Source organism: Pithys albifrons, chromosome 4 (assembly GCF_047495875.1).
Source record: "Pithys albifrons albifrons isolate INPA30051 chromosome 4, PitAlb_v1, whole genome shotgun sequence".
NCBI lineage: Eukaryota > Metazoa > Chordata > Aves > Passeriformes > Thamnophilidae > Pithys > Pithys albifrons.
Window position 1 is genome coordinate 37,062,341 of NC_092461.1, and position 22,861 is coordinate 37,085,201.

The 22,861-nt window shown below is 43.1% G+C and overlaps 1 protein-coding gene across 1 annotated transcript in view; it reads left to right on the top strand.

The window, feature by feature from the left end:
- Window positions 1–10,832: 10,832 nt before the first annotated feature.
- Window positions 10,833–22,861, top strand: part of ADCY8 (adenylate cyclase 8) — a 143,450-nt gene continuing 131,421 nt past the window's right edge. Inside the window, exon 1 of the mRNA XM_071553831.1 lies at window positions 10,833–11,792. Within this exon, the coding sequence (XP_071409932.1) occupies window positions 10,860–11,792 (933 nt within the window). The 5' untranslated portion in view covers window positions 10,833–10,859. The remainder of the gene's footprint in view (window positions 11,793–22,861) is intronic.

Here is a 22,861-nt window from a genome sequence, read left to right on the forward strand (position 1 = left end):
TCAGTGGAGCTGGCTTGGGAACAAATGAGTTCACAACATCTGCCTTTCTGCCATTCCTAAGGAACCATTACAGCAAATGAGGGGCAGCAAAGAGAGGTCTGGCTGAATGGTCATTCGTTTTGCTACACTGCGAGAAATAAAATATATGAAGACACACACTGCATCTGAAAGGTTGAGTCCTGCCTACTGGGTTTTAGAATCCTTATGGGCAGGGATGGGTGACTATGTTTGCTCTGGCCCTATGCCAAACAGAGCTGAAGAGAAGTGGTTAAACTTCAGTCAGCCTCTCTCTCCTGAGTGAAGAGTCTCAATAGGATGAGAACGTGACCTTGCATGATCAGTTCATACAAAGTACTGCGGTCTGCAAAAATACAAAGCATTATAAGAGCGAATGTGCAAGTATCTATGACTCTGAGTTATTGAAATAAACAGAGATGAATAGCTACATTTCAACAGTTAAGAGCCCATCAAGGATAAAAAAATGATTCCTCCCCGTGCTGCAGAAATTGTTAAAATTGAGCCACTAGAAGCTGATGTTCCTTTAAAAAGAAATTCTTAACTTATCCTTCTCCCATAGTGCTATATGTACAATTTAAATTAAGATGGAATAAATCAAGTTTTGAAATGCGAATGTGAATATGAGTCAAGAATACATTATAAATAAAGTTTACATATGGTGATGAAAAGTGTCATCACATCTAAGTAATATCCACCACATTTCAGAAAATCACTAACGCAGCTTGAATGCCTTCTTTCTGTAGGGAAATATGTATTGGTCAGATAGAAATACCTAAATAGTAATATCCTCTACAGTTATAAAACATTAATACTTTGTGTTGCTTTACTTCTTTGCTATTCTTATTCTACTGTTCTTTAATATTTTTAGGTGACATTTGAAGGCAGAACCTGAACACTGCCAAACAAGTGTTACTTTCAAACATTCCTGCTGGTTACATTCCCTGCATCTCATATCACGCTTTTTTTAACTGTTTCTGGAAGGTCCAGTATTTCTTGATATGCACTTCCCAAAATTGGTGCCCAGCCCCTGAAGGCATCAATATTTCTTTACTTTCCCTGATCCACTTCTCCAGGGCCTCCCCAAGCCCTGCCCATGGCCCAGCACTCCATTCCAGCCCACCCTAGGGCCATCAGTCCCTTCCCCAGCAATGCTATAAGATGACAGTCCCCAGCTCTGCAGGCTGATGTCTCAGCCTCAGCCCAATCTCTGTCCTCACAGAACTGTCTGATGACCTGGGAAGGGGTTGCACAGCCCCATCAGGGGATTGTTACCTGTACCCATCACCCAGAAAGTCTCTGACCCTCACTGTACTCAGCTGTGACCTTACCAGTGTCGAGCAGAGTGGAAAAAATATTACAAGAGTCTTAAAACACTACCTTTCTGCTTATGCACCACAAAGTTTGTTTTTCCTACAACAACATGACATTGTTGGCTCAATTTCAATAGTCCCCAGATCATTTCTTGCAGAACTGCTATTTAAGCAGCTGTTCCCCATCATGTGCTGGTGTAACTGATTATTTCTGCTTATATACAGTACCTTCCACTTGCCCCTAGTGAATTACATCTTCTGTTCTTTTCTTTGTTTTTCTCGATCATATCTTGAATTAGATAATATTATTTTTAAATCTGGCTGTGCCCTTCAACTCTTGGTGTTACTGTTTGCCCCGGTACTTTGTAAGTACAGCACTTTTTCTGTCATACAGGCTTTTACCTCTGGTAGACATTTTAAAGTGTAAATAATGCAGTGCTACTGAACTTAAACAAAGTCAACAATCTATGTACATGGACAAAATGGTCCACCAGGATGTTTGTTAAGACTTTCTGAATTTAGATGGCTAAAATATAGAAGCTGAACAACCATAAGTACATTTACTCTTGGTATAGTTTTGGACAACTCTCAGTTCAAATCTGGAAAAAGATCTCTGTTTTCTGTCCTGGGTTTGTGGCACTAAAGCTTCAACACTTTTCCATGCTCCTGCTAAGTCTCTGCCAGCTTCTATAAAAATTATGAAAGCTACTGTATTTCCCCCTAAATATTTAAATATTTCCCCACCACAATTCCTCCAGAAATCTCAGAAGAGACCAACTGTTATGGAAAGGCTATTCCTGCCACACATATTTCTCTTGTTATTTCTAATTTCATATGACTCTTCATTATGTACAAATGGTGCATCCCACTCTGCAAATCCATTGAAACCATGAATATGTTCTTATTAAACATTTGTATAGAGAGTTATGCAATGGGGTTTTAGTCACAAGTTGAATTCAAAGATAAAATCATATGCAAAAACTTAAAGAAAACAAAAACACTGGGCTTTCATTTCAGAGGCATCTCATATTTTATGATGTGAGCCGTATTGGAGTAACACTTGGGATCAACAGGCAACAGTACCACAGCTTTCTTTTACTGCTAAAGCAAAATTTCTGAGCTGCTGTATGTTGAAAACATCCAGTGAAAATTCTTGAATAAAAAGCTGCCAAAAAGCTTAGAGCAGAGTGTGACACAGCGTGGAGTTTCCTTCTAAAGATGTGCTGGAATTTAAGATATTTTGTATCCCATTGTGATTCTAGAACCAAGAATTTTGTGTTCTTCCCTATACAACTAAGAGTAGACATAAACATCTCCTGTGAAAATTACTGCTGGTGCCACTGTAAATAAGACTAATAGTAGTAATATTACCTGTGGTTTGATTCTTATACAGAGCTGTTTAACTTGGATTTAGAGGCCTATAGGTGTAACAGGCAATCTCCAAGCCTGTTTCCTGGAAAATGTTTTTGGGTGTTCTGTAGATCCCTGTATTATCTGACAACGAGGTGATGTTCTCCTTGGCTCTAAGTAAGCTCACATGCTGAAAACAGCGTAGATGCAGGCTTTAAGACTGCCATTGTCTTTTCTATTCATGTAATAGAAGAGCAAATTAATCTCATGTGTATGGTAGACCACCTACAGATCAGCCTTAAATCTTCCTCTGTAGCGCCAAGAACCTGCCATTGCTATCAAAAAGAAATCAGATTTAATCTTCCACAGCAAATCCTGCAACACCAGAAAATGACAGGTTTTGGTGATTTAGAGAAATGCAATATCAAATAAACTGCTCAAATATGAATCTATTATCCTCCCCCTATGCCAAGGAAGATGTAACTGAATGTAAAAACAAGATAATGGATGGAGAAACAAGTACTTTGCTGAGCCCATATACATTAATAGTATCATTTCAGAGAATGACTAAAGATTGTCATGAGTCAATGATTCCTCCTAAACATATTGTCTAAGAACACCTACCATCCCAGCTTGACTGGCAATGAGCAGATTAACATGCTTCAGTTATGATGGGAGCTCAGTTTGAAAGAAATCACTGTTAATACCAGCACACCAGGCATCAGTGCTCTTTCTGTCATACAGCAAGTCACTTAAAGGGTTATTTTGCATACTCTCCATTTTCTAATGGAAGAAACCTTCATAAAGGAGATAAAGAAGTGTAGGGCATGAGTTTTGTTTGTGGGGAAAAGTATTGACTAGGAATCCAGATGAATTAAACCCTGTGCTTATTTGCATGCCAGCATTCACATATGCAAGGTATCTGGTGAAGCAATGTTTCAGAAACATAAGCCAGGTTCTTTCCTAAACCTGCCTGGCAGCCTGGCAGCTCATTAAAGAGCTGCTTGAGAACTCAACTTAGAGCCTCTGAATCTAAGATGACATGGGGAAAGTCTTCTCCAGTCCAGACTCCAAACATGTTTGTAGCTTTATCATCCTTGAACCTCATGCCTGGAATCCCAAGGCACAGTCCCAGATCTTCCAGCTTCCCTGGCTCAGGAAACTGCAATGTAAAGAAAGAAGTTCTCAAGAGCCAAACAGTTGGATTCATATTTTGTTTAAAATTTGAACAGAATTCTTTCCCTCCAGACAGAAAAAGGAGGAGAAGAAAAATAAGAAATTTCCTTTCCCTTGGAAATATGAGAGTTTCTAAGTTTTGTTCCTGTTCCAAGGTTTAATATGTGCACATTAGCACATGCATACACAATCCTAACAGACTTTCCTCCCTTTGATCTGGCTGACAGGGGGATTTCCTTTTAGGATATGTCTTATACCACAGTAACTGCAGGATACTGATCTGGATGGATTTAAAATCTCATACAATATAACATTTCCCTATTTTCAACCTAATTAGATTTATTGTATACATCCACAGGAAACATCTCCATCCTGTAAAAAGAAAAGAACTTTGAGATCTGATTGTCAGAACCTTTACATTGAACTAAGAATTATTATTCCAAGTGAAAAAGCTATATGGAACAGCTTTATGTGCTTTTTAAAATGTTTTTAGTTTCTTTTCAACATCTCAAATTCAAGTCTCCTTTCTAGTATTAGTTTTAATTGTAGCTTCACTTATCGCTCCTACCACTTGCTGCTTCAGACAGAAAATCAAGAATAAAATGTTTGTAAATGGTTTGTTTGATGTGGATTATAAAGATTTCACTTTAGAGATTAATTTAATATTCATTTTCTTTTAAATTCTGTTGCAATTAACATGTAAATCAAATGTCTTTTGAATTAAAATAAAAGAATATTTCCTTTAGTGGAATCCCATAAAGTATCAAGAACCATCTACTGCTTTGTAGAAAGTGGGATTCATTCAGCAATGCAGGTGCTCCAGGGATTTAACAGCATTACTGGAGAGGGATGGTGTGCATAAAGGAGAGAGATGAGCAAACAAACAGTTGCTCTCTGAAATCTGGTTGGGAAAGGGTAAAAGGGTGGAGAGAAACTTCTAGGTGGTCCAGAGAGCAATGTGAAGGACAACAGTTCTGTTTTGGGAAGGAATTTTTTTTCAAATTATAGAAAACGCACTTGATTCTGAAAGCAGATAAAGGCCCTCCTTTCAAAAGGAAACAGAGCAGTCTTTTCTGATCTGCCTTTTTTGTTTTAAGGACTCTGCCATGTTTCATCTCTATTAAAAAAAAAAAAAAAAGAGAAACAAAAACCAAACCAAAACACAATAAAATAAACAAGAAAAGCAAAAAAACAACAACACTATCATGCACAACAAAAAATTAAAAGAGTTGTTTGAACATGAGAAACTTAAATTCACTGTCTTAAAAATGTAGGGCTTTTGCTAAGAGCTGAAAATTTCCACCTTGTTAATGCCTTCTGAAGGTTAGTTTTCAGAAATACTGCAACAATTTTTTGTACAGACAGACCATTTTTTTCCAGTACAAAACAGGTATTCCTGGTTGGTAGCAGTGCCCACAGAGTCACAAATAAAAGACTTGCACTGGTCACAGCTGCTAATCCATTTTTGAAAACTAGAGCAATAGCTGAGTGGGTGAGGAAGGAGTGAACTTAGAAAAGAGAGGAGAAAAACACAGCTCCAATCATTGATTAAAAGGTGTGTATCCATCTCCAAACCCTTTTTTTCCTGCATAAAATCCACATGCTTACACCTTTTTCTGGCCCATTGAGGTGGATATGTGTATCTGTAAAAGGAGGGAGTGACAAGAAATTTACTTGTGTCTGAGGAACTGTTGCTTCATAACATGGAGTATCAGTAGTATTCATAGCAAAAAACCAAAACTAACCAAAACAAAACAAAAAAAACTAAAAGACAAAACAAACCCAAACAAATTTTAAAAAAAAGTTTAAATCTATGGACAGTTAAATGGACAGTTCTTGCTGCTTCTTTATATTATAACTAACCTGATTTTTTTGTTTTCTGGCTTTTATTTCCCCAGGCCTTGTGGTATCATTGTGGTATGCGATAGTTTACCTTCATTGCCTGCAAATCTGCAAACTTTAAAAGATTTCATTGGTATTTTTACTGTTCCGAGAGAAATCATCCAAGAGGTTGACTGTTTTCATCATCTGTTAAGCTATGTGTCCTCATCCTCTTTCTCTCTGATCCTCTAGTCCATGAAGCCTTTTAGCATGACCTTTATTAATCAGTCTGAATGCTTTTACTATACAGTGTCACAATTTTCAATCCATTTCATTATGCCTTGTGCTTGCTTCCATACAGACATCATATTGAGACAAGCATTCATTTGAGAAAAGCATTTTTTAAAAGAAAACTCAATAGCAGAAGTTTTTTGTTTGTTGTTTGTTTGTTTTTGTTGAGGGTTTTTGTGGTGTGTTTTTGTTTTTCTTTTTTTATACCTATTGGAATTTCTACATTGTTGCCAAGGAGAAGAATATGAAAAAAGAGAAGGAGTTTTTTGGGGAAAAAACCCCAAACAACAAAAGCACACAAAAATACCCCAACAAACCACCACACAGATAAGGAGAAAATTCAGCCCAATTTGCTCATATTCTGTCATTTCCATCATTATTAAAGTTTTACATTTCATGTGTACATGAAGAGATCCAGAGGCTGTATGTCAATTTTTCCCTTTTCCTTTCTTAAACTGTTTTGTCAAACCTGTACTTAAATGAGGAAGATGTATAATAACACAAGTGTTCCTTAATAGTGTGTTGGACACTGAAGTCATGTTTATTGGAGAACCTTCGAGTGCTTTGGAGAGCACAGTGCCAGGTTCACAATCCTGAGGACATAAATAGTCCCACTAAAGTGAATGAGATCATTATTTGCATGATTAAATATCATAACATTAAACTGTACATAAATGCTACTGCTGTGGGTAGAGAGGGGGAAGAAGAGAAGGGTGATATAAACTTTCAGGTGACAGGAGAGGAATGAATTCTGCCTGATTTCATCCTTCAAAAGCCTTCTAGTGACAGTATTATTTTTAAATGGCTTTTAGTGATTTTGTGACACTGCCAAGTCATTTAGCTCTTAAAATAAAAGAAAAAAAGAGAAAATCGAATAGCAACAAAGACTGAATAATGCACATTACTAATCTAGTGCCAACTGAACCCTTTTGGGACTTAGAGGACTTAGGAGGTGTGTATGAAATTACCCTGTTGGACTCTCAGCTCATCCACCCTTCATTGGCAAACAGAGCTGTGGCAGGCTCACTCCTCTCCTGCTTTCCAGTATGGTCAGGCTTCCTTCTTGCTCTGCAGAGCTAAGAACATTGCTGCAGTGAGACCCTGTGCTCTGAAAGACTTTTTCCTCTCCTGGTAATCCTCCACAAAGGTGCCCAGTGCTTCAGTGGCTGATTCAGACATACAGGCAAGAAATGAGCACATCATCTGTTACCTAAAGGTGCTACACTGCTTTGCCATCACCACTGAAGAGAGAGTAGGCTCACCAAACACACAGATGGCACAGATCTGGGGAGGGCTGTTGGCATGGAGGAGGACAGGTTTAGTATTCAACATGTTCTATTTCAAATTGGGCATACAGGACAGAAAAAGTACAATGCATTCCAGCAAGGGCAAATGCCAGATACTTCATGTAGGCTGTTATGCACATATGGAGCAAGTGACACCTGCCCAGGCCTTGAGGACAGCAAAGTTTCAGTAGGTCATCAGTTCTGGATAAGTCTGTGATGGGAGGATGACAGATATCTCACAGGATGTATAAATAGGAGTGCAGTTCATAAAATGTAGTCTTAGACATAAGACAACTTTCCACTGTAGAACCAAGCCAGGTTGTATGCATCTCAGAGGGGAAGGAAAATAAAATCATGAAAAAAAAAAAAAAAAACAGAACAAAAAAAAGAGACCTAGAAAATGTGACTCTTGAGGATGGGGTGGGGGTGGGGGTGTGAAACTACAGAAATTAGGTTATTTATGTTATTTAGCCAAAGAATTGGGAAGGAAAAGAGGGAATTAATGGAAGAGATATTTATTAACTATGTTTAGACTACTGCCAGGATAATTGTTCTCCCTGTTCATGGTGGACAGGACAAGAAGTGATGTGCTTAGTGAATGCTGCAAGGAAAGTTCAGGTTAGATATGAAAATGATAAGGATGGAGAAGCATAAAAATAGACTGCCTGGAGATGTACAGAGTCTCTATCACAGGAACAGTGGTGTAAGTAGAGCTCATTCTGCCATAAGACCAAGGACTCTTCCAGCACTGTGATTCAGTAATTACAGCAACATTAGGGAACTGAGAGCTCCCTATCTTGGTTTCTTATCTCTTTTGAATGAGTGTCTCCTTACGCTGTATTACATGTTTCTTTCCTTTTCCATTGATTTAGGATGATTTCTTTTGAGCTGTCTGAATGAGAAAGATGCTTTCTTTCTGAGTTCTGGGGTAATACCACTAAGAATTATAATTTCTTGTATAAAGGAATTATAGAAGTCATTATATAAGACTTCCCCACTTATAGTAACATTTTCATATTGAAGCAATGCTGCAATCTCTATGGGTTTTATCTAGGATCAAGGATGTGTGTCTCTGCTATTATAGTAAAACTAGTATTAACCCTTTCCAGGTTATGAGGGTCATGCTGAAACACAGGAAAGACCCATCCCTGTTCACAAAAACATTGCTCTTTCCTTATCTGGGCTATTGAGAACAAGAATTTCCTCTGCTTATATCTGTACAAAACCTGCCTCACACATGAGATACAGACTTGGCTGGAGCTCCCAAATCTATTGTTGTGCAAATACAGAAGCAATCAGCGAAATTCTTCCTAAATCTCCAAGCCTTCCTTACAATTAAGGTGAATTAAGTAATGACAGCTGCAGGGGTGTTCATGGAGGTTCAGGCCCACTGGAAGTAAAGCATCACATGCCATGTTCAAGTACCCCAACTCCCAACAGAAGCCAGAGCTCCTAGTAGGGGTAGCACAGCTCCCTTCCAGGCAGTGCTTCTGTTCACACACATCCTCAGCTGACAGAAGACAGCTGTACATTTATCTCAAAGAATTCAGCAGGCAACACTCTTGTCTTTTGAAACACAAAGAAAACACCTCTCCCTTAATTTGCCTTAGTCTTACTGCCTTTCCCCCAGGACAGTGTTCAGACTCTTTAACAAGGTTTACTCTGGGCAGAGGAGGCATGGCAAAGGTAAAGACAGATACCTCCTCTTCTCCGGGCTGTGCCGCTGTGCACAACACAGCCAAGGTTTTCTGGCATAAGTAAATCCACAAGAAAAAGAGCAGGAGCGATTTCATCTACCAACATGTGGAATGAGGAGTAGCTTTAACTCCAGGCTCTGTGCATGGGACAGATTTCATTATATCACTAGTGTCTTTAATGTAAATGTTGTCAGGATAGGAGCCATCAAACACACACTCACTTAATATAGGGTGGGCAGAGCCCTGGTCCTGGCAGTGGCAGCACCTTTCTCAGAGGACTTGAACTCACCCAGGAAGAGGTGGAGGGGTTCCCAGGGCTCCCCCAACCTGGACAAGAGCACTGGCTTCAAGCAAGGCCTGAGGTTCTCCCTTGTGCTGGGGCAGAGGGACACCTGGCTGCAGCATCAGATCTTACTGAGCACTGGGTATGGGTGCACCTGTCAGGCACTGCGGGGCAGTCGGGGACACCTAGAGAAATGCAGCTCAGAGAAACTTAAGTGACGCTTGTAAGAGACTCCTCGGACCAGGGGACCTGCTCTAGGGCACTCCTCGCCCACTGACCCCTTCCTGGAGCCGTGGTTGCGGCTTCTTTAACCGGGCCGGGGGGGTGCGGGCAGCCCCGCCGACGTGGCGGGCATCAGCTGACCGCGCCGGGCTCTGCCTCCTCCCGGGCCGCCCGCCCGCAGCTCCACTCCGCCGGCGGCGGCGGCGGCGGCGGCGGCGGCGGCAGCGGCTCCGCCGCGCTGGGCCCCGCGGCTTCGGGGGCAGCACCCGCCGCCGGCTCCCTGCAGGCACCGCACTCCCCGCGTCTTGCCCTTGCCCCTTTCTCCTGCTCCTCCTCCTCCCTGCCGACAGGGAAGCCCCAGAGCCGAAGCACTCCCTGTTTCGACCCGCAGAGAAGTTGGGATGCTCCCATCGGGCTTCCCGGAGCTCTGAGTTGAGGGCGGGATTTTCGTTCTCCGCTCTTTCGGCTTTTTTTTTTTTTAGATTTGTTTATTGGTGTGACTTTTTTTCCCCCTTCTTTATTTTTTTTCGCCTCCTTTTTTCTCGTTACCAAGCAAGTCGAGAGTCTGCGATGGATGTCAGCCCCGAGCCCGCCCCGGGCAGAGACGCCCCGTGATCCCGGGCGGCGCGCCCTACGGGGCATGCCCCGCCACCGGGGGTACGCAGGCGGGCAGCCCCCGGCCGGCGGCTGCGGCGCCGTGACCGAGGATGCCCGCGACCTGGCTGCCTCTCCCTTCCTGCCCGAGCTCGCAGAGCTGCCGCTGACCGCAGCCGCGGGAATTAGAACAGCTCCCGGGAACCAGACCTCGGAGTGGAGCCCCGGGATCCCCGGAGAGAGGAGCTGCCCTCAGTGAACGGCTCTGTAAGGCGGCTGCCCACACCCCTCCGTGCCTCCAGGCTCTGGATGGGGCCAAGGGTGGCCCACCGGGCAGTGGGACTGCGCCCGTAGATGCTCCGCTCCTCCCTCCTCCTCCTCTCCGGACCTGCGGCTCTGCTCCCTCCCTGCGCACCGCCCCGAGGAGGGCTCACACGCAGCCCACCGGGGCTCTGGAGCTGCTCCGCCGCCGGGCTCCGCAGGATGAGGCTTCTCGAGGCGCCGCGGAAGCCGGAGCGGGCGCGGGGCTCGGGCCGCCTGCGCTGAGCCAGCGCAGCCGCCCCCCAGACCCCGGCGGCCAACAAGCCCCGCCGCCAGCCGCGCCGCCAGACCCAGAGACCTGCCTATAAATGTGATCTCCGCACCGCCACCCCGCCGCCGCCACCCGCCCTCCGTCATCCCCTCCCTCCTCTCCCGCGGTTGCATCCCTCCCCCTGCTCCCCTCCCCAAAGACGGTGTGTGCCCCTCGCCCCCCCCGCCCCCCCCTTCCCCGCCCCGCGCGCAGGTGCTCTGCCCCCCGCCAGTCACCACCATGGAGCTCTCGGAGGTGCGGTGCCTGAGCGACAGCGATGAACTTTACACCATCAACAGGACTCCCCCCGGCAGCGGCAGACCCCAGCGCCTGCTGTGGCAGACGGCCGTGCGCCACATCACCGAGCAGCGCTTCATCCAGGAGCACAGCAGCAGCAGCGGCGGCAGCAGCAGTGGAGGGGGCAAGGGCTTCAGCTCCGAGGAGACCTGCTGCCCCAACCACCACCCCCACCCGCCGCACCACCACCACCACCACCTCCGGCGGCAGTCGGCCGGACGGAGTTTGAGCAGTGAGCGCCACAACAACGGAGGCACCAAAGTCTTCCCGGAGCGCATGAGCAGCAGTGGGGACCTGGGCTTTCTGCCCCTGGACTGTGCCCCCAGCAACTCTGACTTCTTCCTCAACTGGGGCTATACATATCGTGGCGTGATCTTCCCCACTCTCCACAACTCCTTCAAGTCCCGGGACTTGGAGCGCCTTTACCAGCGCTACTTCTTGGGCCAGCGGCGCAAATCTGAAGTGGTCATGAACATCCTGGATGTGCTGACCAAGCTGACCCTACTGTTTCTCCACTTGACCCTGGCTTCTGCTCCCATGGACCCTATTAAGGGCATCCTCTTGGGCTTCTTCACAGGCATCGAGGTGGTGATCTGTGCCTTAGTGGTGGTCAGGAAGGACACGACCTCGTACACCTACCTGCAATACAGTGGTGTTGTTACTTGGGTGGCCATGGCCACACAGATCCTGGCGGCAGGCCTGGGCTGTGGCCTTCTTGGGGACGGCATTGGCTATGTGCTTTTCACACTTTTTGCAACCTACAGCATGCTCCCGCTGCCACTCACCTGGGCCATCCTGGCTGGGCTGATCACCTCTGTCCTGCAGCTCGTCATGCAGCTGGTAATCCCCAGGTTCGCTGTGACTTCCCTCAACCAGGTACTGTGGTGAGGAGAGGGTGGGAACTGTCCTCTTTCTCCATCACCCTGAGTGAGAGAAGGTGCAGGGTGTCCCAAAAGTTCCTCTCTCTTACTATCAGGTGCTCAGAAGTTCATTACGTGGAGGGGAGATCATAGGCAAAATGAAAGCTTCTTGTCTCCCCCTCATCTGTCATCCATTTCCCATCCCAGTGTCTCATCAAGCTGGGAGTAGGGCCACTTCCAAACCACTCTGTCCCCTCTCCCTGTACACTCACTACATTTCTGTCCCTTGAAGTAACTTTGGAGAGAGAAGCTCCTGGGGCAAGTGGGAAGGGTGTGTCATTTCTCATTCTCCTCTCTGACTTCCAGAAGTGGTTTGGGGCTTGAGATGACTCTGTCTTGGCTAAACTTTCCTACTACTCCCATTTTCCTTGCTCATGACTTTTAACTCTGAATCTGCTGGGAGAGTTGGTACTCTTACATGTGAAGGGCAGATTGATCTGAGCTATGGGAAAATGGGAGAAAAGCTCCTTTACAAGGAGAAACCAGTGAAACCTTAGTGAAACCAGGGCAAAGCTCCCATGGCGTCTTTGATGTGAGATCCTAGGCTGTCTTTGAAGGACACTAAAAAGACTTTTTTGCTGGTAGTCACAGGGCAAATGTTGTGCTGCATCCTTACAAGTGATGCCTAGGACAGAGTACTGGTTGCATGGTGCAGTGGTGTGTGGTGCAAACAACTGAGAGGCTGTGGGCAAGATAGGGTCTGCAGAGTTAAAACAAGGTCTAACCTGACAACACTCCAATGGCTTCTTCTATGGAAAAGTGAGAATGCCCCAAACTCCCCATATCCCTTCAATGTAAGAAAACACTGGCTAACCAGGACAATTTAATACTGGGGATTCTTGCTTTTCCCTTTTCCCCTCCCTTCCCAGACTGCCACAGCTCTGTGCTACCAATATTTCACAGCAGATTATCATCTCCACTTGGCTCCGGGGAGAAGGGAGTGGAGGTACTCGCAGATAATCCCAAAAGGAGGGAGGGTACAGAGGAATGTGATTTTGGTGGGATGTTGTTTACGTGAGTGCTGGGATGTGCAGCTGAGAAGTGACTGATCTTGAACCTGGAAGTTTTGATGATTAAAATTCTTAAGACACATCTATATTCATTAGACCCTGGCCCTCTTGAAACCCCTGCCCACCATGCCCATCCCCTTAACTCTATGCACTTGTTAGCTCTGGGCTGTCTGACCTTACTTCCTAGTAACTGGGCTCACCCTGTTTCAGGAAAAGCTACCCTGGCTGAGCCTTGTGGACGTAAGATAATTGGGCTGTGTAGACTCATTCCCCAGCTCTTGGTAACATGCTGATGAATGAACTGCAGCCGCGCGCTGTGTCCTACTCCCATGCACTGCTGGTGCTAATAGTGTTGGGTCAATAGCTGTGTGAGTTATGCTGATTTATTAATTTACTTCCATGTCTTCTCCTGGAGCTATGAGTAATGCGCTGCTATCTCATTACGCACCAGTATCACAGCTGTTTAGCTGGTCCACACACATGCACACACATATTTCCCACAGACGTTTCCCAGGAGAGATACTAATATCTTCATTTTGCAGACAGTTGTGTGAATGAACTGTCTTTGAGCGGTGCACAATGAGAGATTACCAGCCAGATGATTGCCTTCATGAACTACATATATAAATCCCCTTAACAGGATCCGCGCAGCTCGTCACACGTTGGTGCTTATTTACACCGGCTCCCGCCTGCCCGGGGACCACTTAACGTCGCTCAATTACGCGCCGCTTCGGCCCTTTCCTCCCACCCACTACGAGAGAGGCCGTATCCTTCCCCGCGCCGCGGTTCTCTCCCGCAGGTCGGGGCCCCGCTCCCTGCAGTCCGGTGGATGCGTGGGGCGCGGAGCGGCCGCCGGGCGCTGTCCCTCCGCGCGGTGCTGAAGCCGCGGCGCCGCGGCCCGGGGGCTCCCTCCAGCGGCCCCAGAGGGACGGACCGTGTCCTCGACCCCCAACCCGCCCCTTGCACCTCCCCACTCGCTTCGCGGGGCTGTTCAGGTCTCGTCCCGGGAGCTCCGGGAAGCCGCACTTGGTGCCCGAGGGGAGGCGCAGCCCTGCTTTGGCACTTCGTAGTGTTGCACCATTTTCTTTAGTTTTTCCGGAGAATTGCCGAGCCCTTTCAAGTGTTGGTGAATGAAGGCTTTAACGGCTGATGAAGAACATATAACTCCTACTTTACAGATGAACACAAAGAATTTAAATGACTATGTCATCAAGGTTATGTAGGAAATTTTTGGATGAACACAGATTTCTCCTCCCTGCAGGTGTCTTGTAACAGGGCTTATTTTCCCATCTTTCATGCGAAGAAGCCTTACAAGACTAAATGAACTATTTGATTATGTAGCAATATGTGTGAGCATCTTGCTATGCCTCAGGATGCAGACAGATGCTTACACTGGACCAAACCCAGGAATTAAAATATACAATGAAGGAAAAAGCAGAGGGTAAAACTTTGATAGTGGTACAGATAGTGGGTTTTCCACTGATTTTTATGAGATCAAGATTCCATGGAGGGAAAATACTGCATTCAATTCTAGACAGAAAGAATTTTCTACCCTGGAGTCAGTTTAGTACTCTACCCAACAACATTCATGAGTGAAATGGTTCCAATCCTTTTCTCAGTCACGCAGGTATAAGTCAGCTGTAAGTCCATCTAAACTCATAAAGTTGCAGCAGTTTACACAAGCGGGAAACTGAGTACTTTGATCTGTTTTCCATTAACCACTTAATTAATATTAGTTTTCATTATAAGTATGGTCACAAGCTCCTCGAACCATTAGTAATGCTGAACACAAGCATGCAGTACTGCTGCCTGGTTCTGCTATTTCATAGTTAACAAAGCATGCATTATCATGAATGCAAATAATGCTCACTGTTCACCTTTTTTTCTTGCAGTAGCATTTAAGAGAGCACCTGATTTTTCTTTCCTTGCATCTCAAAATAAATTTGAACCAGCATCCTAGGTAAAGGTGAAGGACTGACTTGAAATTAGATTTTCTTAAAGTAACAAAACCAACAAAACAAATGTAGACTCATTAATTTCAATTCTGCCAAGTGCTAAGTGCTTCTGGGGAGATACAACCACATTTAAACCCAACTGACCCTGAAATGCTGAGGAATGTGCTGTTGCTCAGCTGGCGGAGGGACCATGTAAAAGGAACTGATATCACGACTTAGGTAAAAGCAGTGCTGGTACTGACTTTACTCAAGATTGTGTCAGGAAGCAAATGACAAATGTAAGATCTTACTGGTAAACAAGTGCAGTGCAGTGATTTGTGTGCCTGGCCAGATACCATCCTGGGGGCAATGTTTGCCTCTGACATTCCCCAAAATGAGTGTGTTATTTGTATTGCATTAATTCTTACTTTTTCCTTGGTAATAATGGATAAAATCCAAAATTTCTGAGACCATATATGTGTTTCAGGCATATGGGGAAGAACAAACAACTCAGAGCTTCTTTGTGTTATGCAACATAGGCAGATGATAATATAGATGTGAATTTTGACAGACTTGATATTATGTAAGCCACATACAAACTCTGGATTTTAATCCTCTGCCTTTGCACTCTTCACGCACATGAGCAAATTCTATCAGAGTCAGTAAATAATAAAACTTTAAAGACACATTTAGAAATAACCTTGAAGTGGGTAATACTAAAACTAGATAAACTCATTCTTTTCCCTCTGTTAGCATCTGTCTTTCCAAGCCTAGGCAGTTCTGTGAATTAATATGGAGATTTTTCTTGCTTATTTTTTCCCCAAACCCTCTCTCAGAGTTAGTACTAGAGGAAAAAGCAGAATTCATGAATTCATGAAGTCTCAAGGAGTCCTACAGAGATAAATCTGTATAATTACACAATGACAACTGACAGCTTTTGCATGTGTATTTCAGTTACATGTTTTCCGAAATCTGATCGTATATATCAGTATTTGAGTATATACAAAACACACTCATCTCTTCCAAATTTCTGCCAAATGCTTGTGGAAATCTATTAAATCTGAAAATTGTAAGGACATTTCAAAGTTAGCTACCATTTTAGAATTAGAATCAAAACATTCCACTTTATTCTCATGGTTGCTTTTGTAGCATTATTTACTATTCATTTTTCTGCCATAATCTGTCATGGGCAACCTGACTGTGTGATTTTACACTGGATTACAAACTGTTTTACTTTTATATCCTATAATATCACCTGACTGGTATCTGTGGGTCACAGCATAAGTTGATTAGAATTGAATACACTTTTCTCTGAAGCAGCTACATCATTGTTGTGCTAAGTAGGGCAAATGCACTAAGTATATTTACAATTTGATAATTGTCTCCAAAATGTAGGAACTCAGGTAAAACTATGAATGAAACCTGCTTTTATCAGTGAGTTTCAGCCTACAACAACTAGTGTACTTGTTCTCAGTGAAAGTCACTTTACTAGATTTGATGTGACATTTTTTTTCTGCTGTCAGAACACTTCTGAGTTGCTTTTAAGGTTTTGTTTATTGCTTGCTTCTTGTTTCTCATGGCCTAGAAAGAGGCAGAGACACCAAAACAGCAACATCTAATGCAAAGTAATCATACACCAGTGCTAATTGATCACTTAGAGCTGACAATTAGCAACAGATCATGTTTGAATGATCCTTATTAGTCTATACAGAACACTGAAGGGTACAAACATCTACAGTGCAGCATCTTATTGCACTTCTCAACAATTTCAGTGATGCCATTGCAACAGGAAAGAGAAGGCAAAACTAGAACTGTTCAAGGAGTTAATTTCTTTTCAGAGGGCAGAGAAGGTACTAAGTAGGACTCCTCTTTACATTTTCCTTATTTCCAGCGTATCTGACTAGGCATGAGATAAACTAGAGTGTTCCATGTGAAAGGTGAAATTTATTAAACAGAAAGGAATTATGCTTTCAAATTAATACTTGGGTTGATGGAAACTCCAAACCTGAAAATCCTTACTCAGCTCCTGTCTGACACTCCATCCCTGCAGGTCCCTTGGTAACACCACGCTACCACGATGTGTTATGGTCCAGAGAAGTGCTCAGTGCAGTGGGTGGGGAACAGACTGGAAGGTGGCACCTGGTGGGTGGTGGCAAATGGCTGCTTTTCAAAGTGCCAACTTGTCACAAGTGGGTCCTCAGGGACTGATATTGGGCCCAACACTGCTTAATATTTTCATAAGTGATCAGGAAGATGGGATCAAGTGTGCCTTTGCAAAGTTTGTCCATGGTCATAAACTGAGTAGGGAAGACAACACTTTGGAAGGGAGAACAGGAAGACCTGGATTGTCTGGAAGAGTGAACTAACAAGAATTTTATGAAGTTCAACAAGGAGAAGTGGAAGGTCTTGCACCTTGGAAAACATAATCCAGGACTGCAGCACAGGCTGGAGTCTGCCTGGCTGGAGAGCAGCTCTGTGGAAAGGAACCTGGGGGTACTGGAGGACAACAAGCTCAATAAGATTGAGCTGTGTGCAGCTGGGGCAGAGAAAGCCCACAGGATGTCAGGCTGCATTGACCAGGGAATCCCTAGCAGAGACTGAGAAGTCATTATCTCACTGTACTCAGCATTTACCAGACCACACCTAAAACAGTGTCTTCAATTTTGGTCCCTATTATACAAAAAAAGATGTGGACTAGTTGAAGAGATTCTGAAGAGGGGCCACAAAGATGGGCAAAGGAGGGGGAAGCCTTACATATGGGAAAAGGCTGAGAGAACTGGGCTTGTTCAACTTTCAGAAAAGAAGACTTATGGGAGACATTCTCACCATGCTCCGGTATTTAAAAGATGGCAACAAGGAAGATCAGACTCCCTTTTTACAAGGAGTCACATGGAAAAGATGGAGGGTATGGGTACAAGTAAATACTGGGGAGATTCTGAGTGGACACAAGATGAAAGATTTTCACAATGAGAATAATGTCCCCAGGGAATTGCTGGATTCCTTCAACTGGACAGGGGGACGGGCCATCTTGTTTAGACTGTGCTTTTGTTAAGAAAGGCAGGGCCAGATGATCCTTGAGGGCTCTTCCAGCCATTCTGAGACTATGAATATATGATCACATTTCCCTAAGCGTAGTCTTCTTGCATTTAGCTGCACTTCTCTTTCTGTGCATTCCATGAAGTGCTTCAATGACTCAAAGTTACCAGGCAGACTCCCCAGAAAGCAAACTCTGTTTTGCTTGGAACACATTTTGCAGTTGTACTACACACATAGCACCTGCCTGATGTCAGTCAGCAGAGAAGGTTATTGTGCTCTTCCTCTGTGTAACAAATGTGGTGATGAAGACATTCCTGAGATGTGGCAGACCAAGGTTTACATCCTCTTTTCCCCAGGAAGGACTGAAATCTGTCTCTCTTACCTCACCAGAGAGTTTCCAAAGTAAACCTTCCCCCATTCCTAGTGCAACTGTTCTTCTAGGAAGATAAATGTTAAGATTCAGCATGGGAAAGACAAGAAAAAAATTCTGACTTTGTAACCAACTGACCATGGAATTCATCTCTGGAGCTGTCCTTGCTGAACATTTGAGTGCTTCATACAATGTTATTGAGCACATGTCCAAACAAGCATATTGTACTGTCTGGTCCCCAGTCTCTGACATAATGAATCTTGGACCTCCTTTTCAAGTGCTGAAAAGCTCAAACACATAGGTGGAAGAAACATGACAGTGATTCTCTAAATCATAGTGAAAAATGAAGTTTATACATACTCCCTGTCTTTCATAGTTCCATTCTAGCTATCTGTCCTCCCATTCATCACACCAGCTATATTCAGTCTGAGACATTAAAGCCTCCTTGCATATTGTGTAATGATGTATAAGAGCATGGTGGCATTCAATATAGCCTTCTGGATTAAACTCTAGTAGTAGTCATGTGTTTGCAAATGAGGTGCACAAGGACCTTGCTTTGTGATTGCTGAACATTTTTTTGTTCATCTCATCCTTCCTTCAAACTGTTTCACTTGCTTTGTTCCTGGTGCAGTGCAGCTTGTACCTATCTCCAGTGCAGAAAGGACTGTAGAGTTTCTATCTGGCCCAAGAAGTGAGATGAATGCAAATCACTGGTTTAGTGCTGCAGTGAACCTTGAGCATTTTGTTAGCAGCCTCACTCATTCAAACCAGGGATAAAAGAGACCTGGTTCATCAAAGGGTTAAAGCTTAAAAAGTCCTGAGTACTTGGCATTTCCCAAGTGCTACATACTCCCAACAGCTTGATTTAAGGCCCTGATTTAAAACCCAGTGAGTGTAATAAACAGAATCCTGTAGATATTAGGATTTTAGGTGAACCAAGAAGATGACTTCTCAGGACTGTCTGTAGAGAAACTGTTGCTCAGAATCCACATTTCTTCTTAAAGGGAACACAAAAGTGGACATCCTGCTCCTCCAGGAATCTCTTGGAATGAGCTCTGTCATGCTTATCTCTCCAGACACCTAGGTCTGCTGGCAGAGATACCAGTGTGGTGCTGCCTAATCTAGAACAAAAAACATCAGAAAATGTACACAGGGCAAACTGCAAAGTCAGGCAGCCATTGGCTGACAGTGTAATATCTCATCACACAAGCTGTATTTATTAGCAACTATTTTAAGAAGTGCTGCTATTTCATTTGCCAGCTTCTGCTGCAAGGCTTCACACAGTTAGCCCTAGAGGAGAGAGGGAGGCTGCTGAGTTCATTAATTAACCATTGCTGCAGTCTGAGAAGCAGCTGAAGCATATCAGTGAAAAAAGAAAAAAAAAGGATAACTAGCACAAGGTGCTTTTTTCACACAACCCCACCAAATAATTGTACTTTTCCAAATAGGATGATGTTAGTGTTATAATTTTATATGATGCATTTAGTTTTAATCTAGAGAACAGTACCTTCTGGCATAAATGAAATACTGTTTGAGTGAGTTTAATTATTGAATTCTTTCACCTCAGTCTTATTTTTCTATTTTGATTTAATCATCACTCTACTGTTTTGTATTTTCCTATATTTTACTTTCCTTTGTTCTAATAGTACATTCCCTTAAAAATAAATTGCAGAAATCCTTCTTTACTGAAATCAATGGAAGCATTCAACAGTGTCAGAATCTTAATGAGGAAAATCAGGTTGTTTCTTTGGAGGGATCAGATCTCCAGGCATTTTATTACTTCTTCTTTGTTCAAAGTCTCCAGTTTCATGTACCTCAGAGATACTCAGGGATGGAGCTATCTATTCTGTGCTCTTTTCTTTCGGTCTACTACAGCAGAAGACTTATAACTATCCATAACTATCATCAGTATGCAAAGAAGAAATTGTAATAACCAGGAAAATTAATAGGCACAGAAGAACTAAATGATATTAAACTGTGCAGAATATGTTTTCTGTTTGGTTTTTTTTGTTTGGTTTTTATTTCTGGAGCAAGCATCTCAGGTAAGGAATTACTTAGATCTCAGAGCAGTTATTCAAATAACTACAAATAACTGCACACATTCTTTTATCCTATGACTCTCTGTTGTATATGAAAGTCTTTTTAATGCTTATTAGTATTAATAATCTTCATAGGCATACTAGAGAGGGTTATAATTGACATGGAAATCATGACACATGTGCTCAGTATGAGTGTAACTTAATGTGCAGATATGCATGCTCTCTTGGAGGAAGGAGTGATACTGACGACAGATTTCAGTTAGGGATTGGCAATGAATACCATGCCCATTTCGTCACTATATTTATCACTGGCCTGTGCTGATCCACACACATCATTTTATGTTTCTTAGCTTCATTTGACTTGAAAATTTGCCTTTCTCAGTTGTTGTAATATGTGACTAATATGTCCAATAGTTTTGCGATTTTTGTAAAATGTGCCATCATGTGTCTTCTACAATGACTCAAAAGAGGAAGATTGCATTGGCTTCTGTCAGCCATACAAAATTTTTGTTAAAAATTAATACATTTAATGCAGTGGGAATGTGTGCATATAACTTTATTCTTTATGAAAAGACCTGGTTCCACACAATTATCTTTAGAGTTGAAAGGTATGTCCTATAAGGAGCAGTTGAGGACTAGTTTCATCTAGTCTGGAGAAGAGGAGGCTGAGGGGTAATCTCACCACTCTCTACAGCTTCCTGAGGAGGGGAAGAGGAAAGGGAGGTGCTGAGCTCTTCTCCCTAATATCCAGTGATAGGACATTTGGGAGTGGTTCAAAGCTGCTCCAGGAGAGGCTCAGAATGGACATTAGGAAGCATTTCTTCACTAAGTGTTTAAGAGGCATTTAAACAATATCCTTAATAACATGCTTTAACTTTTGATGGCCCTTAAAGTGGCCAGACATTAGGACTAGATGGTTGTTATAGGTCCCATCCAATGGAAACATTCTATTCTATTCTATTCTATTCTATTCTATTCTATTCTATTCTATTCTATTCTATTCTTTCTTTTTCAACCTTATCATCAGTGACTCTAAGATCCATCTGTGCTGAGATGTTAAAGTAGATGCCATATAAGTGGAAAAGAACTTAGGAGTGGTGGTTGACAGCCACCTGAATATGAGCCACTGCATGCCCAGGTGGCCAAGAAGGCCAATGCCATCCTGGTCTGTATCAGAAATAGTGTAACCAGCAGGACCAGGGCAGTGACTATCCCCCTGTACTCAGCACTGGTGAGACCACACTGGTGAATCCGGTGTTCAGTTTTGAGATCTTCATTACAAGAAAGGCATTGAGAGGCTGGAGCATGTCCAGGGCAACAGAGCTGGAGAAGGGTCTGCAGCACAAGTCTGATGTGGAGTAACAGAGGGAGTTGAGGGTATTTAACCTGGAGAATAGGAACTCAGGGGAAACCTTATTCCTCTACAGCTCCCTGAAAGGAGGTTGTAGCCAGGTGGGGGTCACCTCTTCTCCCAGGTAACAAGTGACAAGACAAGAGGAAATGGCTTTAAGGTTTCTCAGGAGTGGTTTACATTAGATAATAGGAAAAATTTCTTCATCAAAAGGGCTGTGAAGCAGTGGAACAGGCTGCCCAGGGAAGTGTTTGAGTCACCATCTGTGGAAGGATTTAAAAGACAGGTAGATGCAGCACTTAGGAACGTGGTTTAGGGTGGACTTTGCTGTGCTGAGTTATAGGTTGGACTTGATGATCTTAGTGGTCTTAGTAACTTATTCTTGAAGCACTAAGGGAGCAGTATTCCCTAAAATGGTTGGAGAGATTTATAGAGACTCTTTCAAGATCTGAAATTCCTTGAGAGTAGTCAGTGAAAATTCTTCTTTGAGACTTAGGCAGAATTTGAGTCATATGGATCTTGCCCAAGGACATTACTGTAAAAATTTGTTGACATTTCCAAAATGTAGCCAAATGCCACTCTGACTGATGCTATGACAGTTCTCATGTTCTCCCCAGTCCTGAGAGTAATAGCAGCTTGTTGACAATAATAGGAAGAGAAGAATTTATTACGTGTATTTCATTTGTGCTAATGTTATTGCTTTTGTCTGCTATGTTCCATTAGTCACCTGAGAGGCTGTAAGAAATGACAGAAGTACACATGGAGTGTTCTCATTTTCAATGTGATAGTACAAAATGATAATAATAATAATCTTGTAATCTTAATAACTCTTCTTGCTTGGAAATTATTTTTCCAATGACTTATTACTTTCTTTCCTGTAAAAATTTACATTTATCTAGTTATTCTAAAGGGTTAGTTATGCACATTTTCTGATGACAGCCATTCTTTTTTGCTATTACTTCATAGTAGAATATCTAACGTAAGCATTCAGTTACTTCAAATCTCATCAACAATCAAAATAAACTGTAAAAGATTTAAGGACAGAAGTCTCAGAGGTAATGTGACTTTGGAGAAGGAGTGTAAAAGAATGCATCTTAACGTTATGCCAGTTTTTTTAAACTCAAGAAAAACTCTCACATGCATAAATATGGGTATAAGTTTACGTTGTTCAATGGCCTGTGACCTTTAAATTTGGTACAAAGATTTCTAAGGTAGCTGCTCTTTTCCTCTTTGAGCAGTAAACAGAACTTTTGCTGGCCAGATTGCTTTCCATGACACCAGAACA